This window comes from Littorina saxatilis, linkage group LG17, assembly GCF_037325665.1.
Source record: "Littorina saxatilis isolate snail1 linkage group LG17, US_GU_Lsax_2.0, whole genome shotgun sequence".
NCBI lineage: Eukaryota > Metazoa > Mollusca > Gastropoda > Littorinimorpha > Littorinidae > Littorina > Littorina saxatilis.
Genome location: NC_090261.1, coordinates 70,420,769 through 70,432,220, shown reverse-complemented (window position 1 = coordinate 70,432,220; position 11,452 = coordinate 70,420,769). Strand labels below are relative to the sequence as shown.

General features: G+C 41.8%; 1 protein-coding gene across 1 annotated transcript in view; it reads right to left on the bottom strand.

The window, feature by feature from the left end:
* Positions 1 to 3,542: 3,542 nt before the first annotated feature.
* LOC138952392 (zinc finger protein 106-like) overlaps positions 3,543 to 11,452 on the bottom strand; it is a 47,942-nt gene continuing 40,032 nt past the window's right edge. The window contains exons 16-17 of the mRNA XM_070324060.1: positions 11,080 to 11,223; positions 3,543 to 8,191 (exon numbers count right to left, since the gene is read on the bottom strand). Coding sequence (XP_070180161.1) covers positions 8,150 to 8,191; positions 11,080 to 11,223 — 186 coding nt within the window. The 3' untranslated portion in view covers positions 3,543 to 8,149. The remainder of the gene's footprint in view (positions 8,192 to 11,079; positions 11,224 to 11,452) is intronic.

The following is an 11,452-nucleotide window of genomic DNA, read 5'->3' as shown; positions in this document are numbered from 1 at the left end:
ATCTATGGGATTTTTCTTCCTTTTCTTTATTGTTCCATCGCTGGGAAATGTGGGTCGCTTCCTTCGAGTGAAAAGCTAGAAACAACAGAGTCGTGCTACCCGAAAGTCAGTGAATCTATTAGACTTGATTTTTTCCATTTCTTTATTGTCCCATCACATTCCACAACTTGGACACATACCAAAACTTGGACACATGACGATTACCACGTCTTTGACACATACCACAACTTGGTCACATACCACAACTTGGACACATACCACATCTTGGACACATACCACAACTTGGACACAGACCACATCTATACGCATACTACAACTTGGACACATACCATAACTTGGACACATTGCCATAGCTTGGACACATACCACAACTTGGACACATACCACAACTTGGTCACATACCACAACTTGGACACATACAACTACTTGGACACATTCCACATCTTGAACACATACCACATCTTGGACACATACCACATCTTGGACACACACCACATCTTGAACACATACCACAACTTGGACACATACCACAACTTGGACACATACAACTACTTGGACACATTCCACATCTTGAACACATACCACAACTTGGACACACACCACAACTTGGACACATACCACAACTTGGACACATACCACAACTTGGACACATTACCACATCTTGGACACATACCACAACTTGGACACATACCACAACTTGGACACATTACCACATCTTGGACACATACCACAACTAGGACACATACCACATCTTGGACACATACCACAACTTGGACTTTCTTTCTTTCTTTCTTTATTTGGTGTTTAACGTCGTTTTCAACCACGAAGGTTATATCGCGACGGGCAACTTGGACACATACCACATCTTGGACACATACCACATCTTGAACACATTCCACAACTTGGACACATACCACAACTTGGACACATTACCACATCTTGGACACATACCACAACTTGGACACATACCACAACTTGGACACATTACCACATCTTGGACACATACAACTTGGACACATACCACATCTTGGACACATACCACAACTTGGACACATACCACATCTTGGACACATACCACACCTTGAACACATTCCACAACTTGGACACATACCACATCATCTTGAACACATTTCACATCTTGGACATATACCACAACATTGGACTGGGTGGCCGAGTGGTAACGCACTTGCGCTCGCAAGCGAGAGGTTGCGAGTTGCGAGTTCGACCCTGGGTCAGGGCGTTAGCAATTTTCTCCCCCCTTTCCTAACCTAGGTGGTGGGTTCAAGTGCTAGTCTTTCGGATGAGACGAAAAACCGAGGTCCCTTCGTGTACACTACATTGGGGTGTGCACGTTAAAGATCCCACGATTGACAAAAGGGTCTTTCCTGGCAAAATTGTATAGGCATAGACAAAAATGTCCACCAAAATACCCGTGTGACTTGGAATAATAGGCCGTGAAAAGTAGGATATGTGCCGAAATGGCTGCGATCTGCTGGCCGATGTGAATGCGTGATGTATTGTGTCAAAAAAATTCCATCTCACACGGCATAAATAAATCCCTGCGCCTTGAATATGTGCGCGATATAAATTGCATAAAAATAAAAATAAAAACAATAAATAAATCCCTGCGCTTTGAACTGTACCCACGGAATACGCGCGATATAAGCCTCATTTTGATTGATTGATTGATTACTGGAGATCGTTCTTACAGCGGCGTCCGAGTTCAGACGGAAGTGTCCCAGCTATTTGGGTTGATAATCGGGGATTAATGTAGAATTGTATCCTCTTAGTCATGTTTGAGGCACACACTGTACGAGGAAAAAATATTCTCTCTCAAGGGTGGAAGTAAAATGTCTGCCAGACTCAACAAATAGATTAGGCAGCCCATGATCACTGTTGTGATTGTAGTTGAAGTCTATCGGATTTGTTGTTGGCTATGTTGTTGAAGACGTATAATTATGTTGTCAAATCAATCGTGTTCCACCTACAGTTTATCAGTGTAAAGCTGTTGTTGTTGACATTGTAGTTGTTCTTGGTTTTCGAGTTGTTGTCAGTGTTATTGTCGTCGTTGTAGTTGTTACCCAGTCGGATAAAAACAAATAAAAACTCAAGCCTGAGTCTTTTTTTTTTGCAACTCCGAACATTCGGCAGCAGCACACTCTCTCGGCATGATGTCGGGAGCACGCGCGCATCCACAGCTGCAGCAAAGACGCTACTTTCGCTTCTGGCTCCCCCTTGACGTCGCAGCCAAGGGCTTGCCGCTGTGACGTTTTCATCTTTCGCCGTGTTGATATTTCGATTCTCGGCCTCGTTGATCTAGTATAAACTCTACACGGAACAAAAAAACACCCTTCGATAGTACTGATATAAGCGACCTTGTGTACCTTACATTCATGGGGCCAAATTTGTCCAACCAATTTTTTTTTATTTAACTTGAAATTTGATTTATCCTCAAATGTTTCCCTTCTTACTCAAGGGACGTAACCACTCGGTACACGTTTTCGAAAAAATCGATTTTGGGGGTGAAATCTATTAAATTTCACCACCAATTTTCTTCACATGCAAGAAACTGACATGCTTTTCGTCCATAAATAATTTCACTTCTTAATTTTACCAGGAAACAACATTTCAGTCTTGAGTATATATCGAGGGGGAAATATGTACACAGGCGAAAGATGAAATCGTGACAGCTGAATTTGGTCGCTTTTTGAGCATGCATTTTGTGTAAAATTAGACTGATGCAACACAAAACCTGAGATTTACTGATCGGTTTTTGCATCTGTAGATGCTTACCTATATCATTAAATCAACCCCAACTGCTTTATCTAACCTTAAAAAGAGCCTGTTATGGTCCTTTAAATTGATATGTGTGTCACTGTGTGTGTGTGTGTGTGTGTGTGTGTGTGTGTGTGTGTTTTTAAGTATTTGAAACAGGTTAGCTTCGACAATTATTCTTCTCTTTTATAGGAAGGAAAGATCAAGATACATGTACACACATACATAGTTTTATATACAGAAAATCACTATTAACTTTTTATTTAATTGTATCAGAATGTATTCTGTACCGAGTCTGTCCCTGTCTGTTCACACACACACAAATATACAAACACACTGCTAATTAGCTCTCCTGACATCACAATTTTCACTCACAATGCAACAGCTCCTTCATCCTGAACTTTTCATTTTTATTGAAAAACAATTTGTGTCTCATGTGCAAGTACAATCAATTTCAATCTGTCATCATCCCGAAATGCCTTCCTTGAGACTGGTGTGTTTGAAAATCACGCAAATTCAAAGGTTAAAACTCACTCGCACTGCAACTCTTTTATTTATCATAAAATATATTTTAAAAATAAAAGCGGTTGCAACATTTCAGCTCCACCCCCCCCCCCCCTCCCCCTCTAAAAATAAAGTATTTCTATTTTTGATTAGAATAACAATGGTTGTCGTTCTTTCTATTTGGGAGGTAAATAAAAAATGCCCTTTTTTTCCTGGAGGTGATAGAACACAGAGCAATACAGTCAAGCCCCATTTTAAGGCTTCTGGAGGTGATAGAACACAGAGCAATACAGTCAAGCCCCATTTTAAGGCTTCTGGAAACTTGGAGAAAATCAAGTCTCAAAAGCAAAGAAATCTTAAACTGGTTGTAAATTTAGAGATGTAATAAACAACAAAATCTATAAAAATCAGGATAGAGACTGGAAGTAAGAAAGGAATTTTAAAAAAAGATTGTGATCCTCTGTGCTATATATATGCAAATGTAATCCCACTCTGACAATGACATCAAACACAATTATCCGGAAAAGAAAAGAAGAAAAAAATGAATAAAGTAATAAAATAAAAGGTCATCATCTTTCATACCTTGTAGCCCTTCAGCTCCCCTCCCCCTCCCTCCCTTCACCAAAAATTGTGACAACAAATTATTTTCATTTTTGGTACACACAAAACATAAGGAAAACCAATCGAAAGCAAATAAAACACAAATGCACAGCTTGTGCACCTTTTCATCGCGGATGAACAAAATCTGTTTAATATCACAGCATTAAAAGTACAAATGTAAAACACAAGACACAGCAGTGCGTCAGAAGTGTTTTGAATGCCACACGAATACCAATTCCTCCATAAATGCAGCACGAAACAGAGGTGCCAATAAAATATATTTTTCAAAGAAGAAAGAGCCAAAAGGAAATACAGTGGAACCCCCCTTTTAAGACCTCCAAGAATCTGAGAAAACAGGGTCTTAAAAGGGAGGGAGTCTTAAATTGGGGGGGTCTTAAAAGGGGGGTTCCACGGTAACGAAAGTGAAGAAATCTGCAACTACAGCTTTCAATCTACTGTCTTTGATATTTACTGATACATGGGTGCAACCTGGAAAATTCCAAAAACCGGCAAAAGTTGGGGTCCAGCTTTTTTAGTATTTAAAATGCCAAAAAAAACCTCACCTGGAACAAAAACATCGGCAGCCGATGAAACCAAAAACCGGCTGCCGGCGTGTAGCCAGCAGAGTTGCACCCATGCTGATACAGGTCACTGCAAACAACCTAGCACTAACTTCTATATATAATCGTCAAACGTGCACAGCGGAACCTGTCCTAGCGATCACCTCCTGCTAACGACCACCTCCTGCTAACGGCCACCTGCTGCTAACGATCACCTCCTGCTAACGACCACCTCCTGCTAACGACCACCTCCTGCTAACGGCCACCTGCCCAGTACTACATGTACCACCCGAAAAGATCTCCCAACAAGTTTTTAGGATAAGGATAAGATTTCATATAGTCCTGTGAGATTACCCTCGTGGAAATTGGGGCTGCTTTCTCGCTGGGGGCTGCCATACAGTACGGCGCTACCCTTATTTTCTTCTTTTTTCTGCATGCGTGTATTCATGTTTCCAAGCCCAAGATTTTCGCTATGAACTTGGATTCTTTATCATTCACATGCGTGCAAACGGGGATGTTCGGACAACCGAGGAAAGTCTGCCCAAAGTTGACTCTGGGAAATAAATCCCTCGCCAAACATGCGGATCGAACCCACGCCGACAGCATCAACGGCTTGAACTGGTTTTGAGGCCAGTGACGCTACCGACTGAGCTATTTCCCCTTTCAGATGGACCATTCCAAAACCACCACCTGTCTCTAGAGACCACTTCTGGGTAGTCCTTCAGGCCGTGGTCATAGACAGGTTCCAATGTATTGTGTTACACTGAGGGATACACAACCATGTATAGAGACCACTTCTGGGTAGTCCTTCAGGCCGTGGTGATACAGGTTCCATTGTATTGTGTTACACTGAGGGATACACAAACATGTATAGAGACCACTTCTGGGTAGTCCTTCAGGCCGTGGTGATACAGGTTCCACTGTATTGTGTTACACTGAGGGATACACAAACATGTATAGAGACCACTTCTGGGTAGTCCTTCAGGCCGTGGTGATACAGGTTCCATTGTATTGTGTTACACTGAGGGATACACAACCATGTATAGAGACCACTTTTGGGTAGTCCTTCAGGCCGTGGTGATACAGGTTCCACTGTATTGTGTTACACTGAGGGATACACAAACATGCATAGAGATTACTGAACAAACCAACCAAAAGAAAGCTAGCGTTGACAAATACTGCTTAAGCCTGTCCTCAACTGGGCCAAGTCGACTACTCAAAGTATACTTGGCGAAGCTGGCCGCACAAAGCTTTAGCACTGAGTTTTCGGTAAAAAGACTTTTCGAGGTCTTCGTGAAGTCAACTTTGGGCTCAATGAAGGACAGACTTTAAACTAATCGTAAACAAAGCCTACTGGCAGGAAAATATCAGGTTTTGATATAAGAGAATATAATACTTCAAAGACAGCATGTAGTTATACACAGTTTGCAGGGTAGATCACACACTGGCAGATGCAAGTATAAATGCTTTGTCTTCAAGTGAAAAAAAAAAAAAGCAAATTATATTACACTTCACCTCAATGCTTATTGTGCATGAACAAATATTGTTCTGAAACATCCCCCCCCCCCCCCCATCACTTGAAAATTTAAAAAAATCATTGCAATCAAAAAATAGTCCTATGCATTGAGAAAGAAAACATGATTAGTTTTAAAAAACATGTTATTCTTCCATCCTCTGCTCAAACTAGCATCTAGGAAATCGTGGACTTTCAGTGAAAGCATAACAAGAAAAATAAAGAACTGTAGAATAAGTCTGTTTTGTTCTCTTTATAGTTTGTTCAAGGCTTGCAAAAACAAATATAATAATAACTAAATTAAACTACTCACTTATCGCCCCCCCCCCCCCGGCAATAATAAACAATAATAAATGTGATATCCAAGAAAAGACAACCCAAACCAGGAAAACCAATCTGGCTGATGAAAACAAAGTCATGGAAGGAAAAACTGAAATCTCACTTACCATCAAACTCCACTCAGAAAAATACAAAAACAAAAAAACCACCCAAATAAAGAAGCAATAATGTTCCATTCAACAAAACAAGGACATAGAATTTCACTTGGTATTTTGTAACACATACATGTTTACACAAAATTAAAAGGGCATCATCATTTGGTCCGAAAATATCACATCTTTGCACAAATGTAGCACAATCTCTTGCATAATTATTTACAATACCCAGCGCTCTGAGCTTCAAAAATATTATGTATTATCATCATTATTAATACTCCCAGCTCTTCACCCACGAAGATTATCCTCATTCAAAGCACACAAACCAAGTTAGCAAGTACAGTGGACGCCACTTAATAAAACCGCGGTTAATAGAGCCAGTCGCTTATAAAAGCCGATTTCAGACGGTCCGGATTTATCACTACTATATCTTATGTATTAGAAAAAGCCGGTTAATAAACCCAACCCGCCGCTTATTAAAGCCAGTTTTCTCAGAGAAATCACGTAGTTTGTGACTAAAACTCACATTATCTTGTTCTTGTAATCGCTCAAATCATAGGCCTATTTATGTCCACGCTCACGCGTATCACGAAGTAACCGAGTTCAGAAAAGAATGTCAGTCAATAAAAACCGAACGTGTTGAGTTCATAAATTGTGTAGCTTTGATCGCGTGTTGTGTTCATGACTAAATTAAATCAGTTTACTGTTTTCTATCGGATTGGAACAAGAGGGATTGAATCAAACATGCCGAAAAGAAAACGCCAGGATTTGACAACAGACGAGAAACTGGAAATTTACAAGAAATTTAAAGATCTTCCTGCATGCAGCCTGAGCGAAGGTGCAGCAAACCTGGGGGTGTCCAGAACTTTGCTAACGAACATTATGAAGAACGAAGAAAGGCTAAAACATGAAAGCGCAGGAAAAGATTCTCCAATGAGAAAACGACAGCGGTTTGGTAAAGACAAAGAAGAAGATGGTTTCAGCAAATGAGTGACGTAAACAAAAGAGAAGCTTTTTTTCTTCTTTCGAAAATGACATATTCCTGGACCACCGGTTAGGCCAAAAAGAAAAATATGTCTGTTTCCGGTAACATCGCCGAAAAAAATAGGGTCGGTCGGTCGTTGTTTTTATTAATTTTTTTTTAAACCTTTTTCTTACGTTTTGTTAACGTCTTTTTAGGTGGTTTTTTTTTTAATTTTTAAACGCTTCCTTAGTTTACTTACAATTATTTAGCACATGTTTTTGACCTAAATATATATTGAAACTAAATAAAGTATACTTGACTTCATATCTAATAATTCATTTATTTTTTATTTTTTTATTTTTTATTTTTTTGTGTGTGTGCGAAAAGCGAAGAAAAAAACCTTTTGGGTCGACGCTCAAAAATAGGGTCAGTCGGGTTACCGGAAACAGACATATTTGTCTTTTTGGCCTTAATAAATCCGCCGCTTATTAAAGCCATTTTTCGTCGGTCCAGAAGTGGCTTTATTAAGCGGCGACCACTGTACCAGTAACCATGGGCCACAAACCTTGGTTCAACATGACATTTCTCTGATTTGACGTGAAATGTTTGCATAGATACATTTGAACTGTGCATCAAATCATTCCCACTATTACTTTTGGCACTAGCACTCCATGTTATGTTGTATTCTTTCTTCCTTGCGCAGATGAATAACATTTATGGGATCCGTTTCCAAACTGGGTCCATGTAAGTTTAGTTGCACGCAGTTTCCCACAATCCATCTGTGTTTCTGCCTCGCACGTTATTTCCAACTGATGTGGCTCCTCATGTGCTCTCCTGCTTTCTGTTGAAACACAGACAAACAAACATCTCTCAAAAAGAATCCCACCAATAAAGGCAAACACTTTTCTGCGTTTTGCAAACTTCACAGCAGCGGATCTTGTCTGAGGTATTACCAACCCTGTTTGAACTGAAATTGCTACAAAAAGACTTTCCAAGAAAAGTTGCATCATCTTTTTGAATGTGGGCACATTTCTTGACTTACAAAATCTGCTGAAAGTGAATGTAATTTTGAGTACACAAAGACAGACAGACAGACAGACAGACAGACAGACAGACAGACAGACAGACAGACAGACAGACAGACAGCAATGAAGAGAGATAATCAACCTCAAAAACCTCATCAGTGAACGTTTTTCAGGCATGTGTTCAAATCAGACCAGGATATTCCTGTATATTCAAACAAAAACGTCACGAAAATGTTCCACACTGGTACACAAGGGTAACCATGCAAGGAGTGACACATGGGTAACCATGCAAGGAGTGACACATGGGTAACCATGCAAGGAGTGACACATGGGTAACCATGCAAGGAGTGACACATGGGTAACCATGCAAGGAGTGACACATGGGTAACCATGCAAGGAGTGACACATGGGTAACCATGCAAGGAGTGACACATGGGTAACCATGCAAGGAGTGACACATGGGTAACCATGCAAGGAGTGACACATGGGTAACCATGCAAGGAGTGACACAAGGGTAACCATGCAAGGAGTGACACATGGGTAACCATGCAAGGAGTGACACATGGGTAACCATGCAAGGAGTGACACATGGGTAACCATGCAAGGAGTGACACATGGGTAACCATGCAAGGAGTGACACATGGGTAACCATGCAAGGAGTGACACATGGGTAACCATGCAAGGAGTGACACATGGGTAACCATGCAAGGAGTGACACATGGGTAACCATGCAAGGAGTGACACATGGGTAACCATGCAAGGAGTGACACATGGGTAACCATGCAAGGAGTGACACATGGGTAACCATGCAAGGAGTGACACATGGGTAACCATGCAAGGAGTGACACATGGGTAACCATGCAAGGAGTGACACAAGGGTAACCATGCAAGGAGTGACACAAGGGTAACCATGCAAGGAGTGACACATGGGTAACCATGCAAGGAGTGACACATGGGTAACCATGCAAGGAGTGACACATGGGTAACCATGCAAGGAGTGACACATGGGTAACCATGCAAGGAGTGACACATGGGTAACCATGCAAGGAGTGACACATGGGTAACCATGCAAGGAGTGACACATGGGTAACCATGCAAGGAGTGACACATGGGTAACCATGCAAGGAGTGACACATGGGTAACCATGCAAGGAGTGACACATGGGTAACCATGCAAGGAGTGACACATGGGTAACCATGCAAGGAGTGACACATGGGTAACCATGCAAGGAGTGACACATGGGTAACCATGCAAGGAGTGACACATGGGTAACCATGCAAGGAGTGACACATGGGTAACCATGCAAGGAGTGACACATGGGTAACCATGCAAGGAGTGACACATGGGTAACCATGCAAGGAGTGACACAAGGGTAACCATGCAAGGAGTGACACATGGGTAACCATGCAAGGAGTGACACATGGGTAACCATGCAAGGAGTGACACATGGGTAACCATGCAAGGAGTGACACAAGGGTAACCATGCAAGGAGTGACACATGGGTAACCATGCAAGGAGTGACACATGGGTAACCATGCAAGGAGTGACACATGGGTAACCATGCAAGGAGTGACACATGGGTAACCATGCAAGGAGTGACACATGGGTAACCATGCAAGGAGTGACACATGGGTAACCATGCAAGGAGTGACACAAGGGTAACCATGCAAGGAGTGACACATGGGTAACCATGCAAGGAGTGACACATGGGTAACCATGCAAGGAGTGACACATGGGTAACCATGCAAGGAGTGACACAAGGGTAACCATGCAAGGAGTGACACATGGGTAACCATGCAAGGAGTGACACATGGGTAACCATGCAAGGAGTGACACATGGGTAACTATGCAAGGAGTGACACATGGGTAACCATGCAAGGAGTGACACATGGGTAACCATGCAAGGAGTGACACATGGGTAACCATGCAAGGAGTGACACATGGGTAACCATGCAAGGAGTGACACATGGGTAACCATGCAAGGAGTGACACATGGGTAACCATGCAAGGAGTGACACATGGGTAACCATGCAAGGAGTGACACATGGGTAACCATGCAAGGAGTGACACATGGGTAACCATGCAAGGAGTGACACATGGGTAACCATGCAAGGAGTGACACATGGGTAACCATGCAAGGAGTGACACAAGGGTAACCATGCAAGGAGTGAAACATTTGCCCGACAACCTTCTAGTGTCACAGTACCAAGGGATGATCATTACTCATTCTTGATTCAGACCTGTGATTTTTTCTTTCCGCCACCTCCTGGACAGAGGATGTTTAAGACTGACCACAAAGATCTTTTCTTTGCTGCAATTTCTTCAAGTTCAAAATGAACAGAGTATGTCTTTTCTTTGCTGCGATTTCTTTAAGTTCAAAATGAACAGAGTATGTCTTTTCTTTGCTGCGATTTCTTCAAGTTCAAAATGAACAGAGTATGTCTTTTCTTTGCTGCGATTTCTTCAAGTTGAAAAGGGACCGAGGATGTTTAAGACTGACTACAAGTGTATTTTCTTTGCTACGTTTATTTCAAGTTGAAAATGGACAGAGGATGCTTAAGACTGACTACAAGTGTATTTTCTTTGCTACGTTTATTTCAAGTTGAAAATGGACAGCGGATGTTAAAGACTGACCACAAGAGTAGTTTCTGTACTATGATTTGTTTATGTTGAAAATGGCCAGAACAGGATTGTGAATACTGACCACGAGAGCAGAGCCGGTGTCCAGCATGGTAGAGCAGTGTGACCAGGGGCAGCGCATGGCCGTAGTGTTGGGCAGCAGGTGGTCAGCCACCAGGTGGTGCCACAGATGTTCCTTCACGCCAAACACCAGGTTACACGCAACGCACTGCACACACAACAGGCAGACATAGATAACTGTTGTTATACACCCTCGCCGTCAAACCTTTAAGGCCGTAGACTGGCAGAGTGATTAGGACTTGATCAAACTGTGGCACAAAAACACTGTTTTTCTTTGAAAAATCTGAAGAAAGGAGGAATAAATTGGTTACATGCCGAGTCTCAGTGAATATTATAAATAATGGTCTCAGTTTGCGTTCATGAAAAAGCTTGCTGAC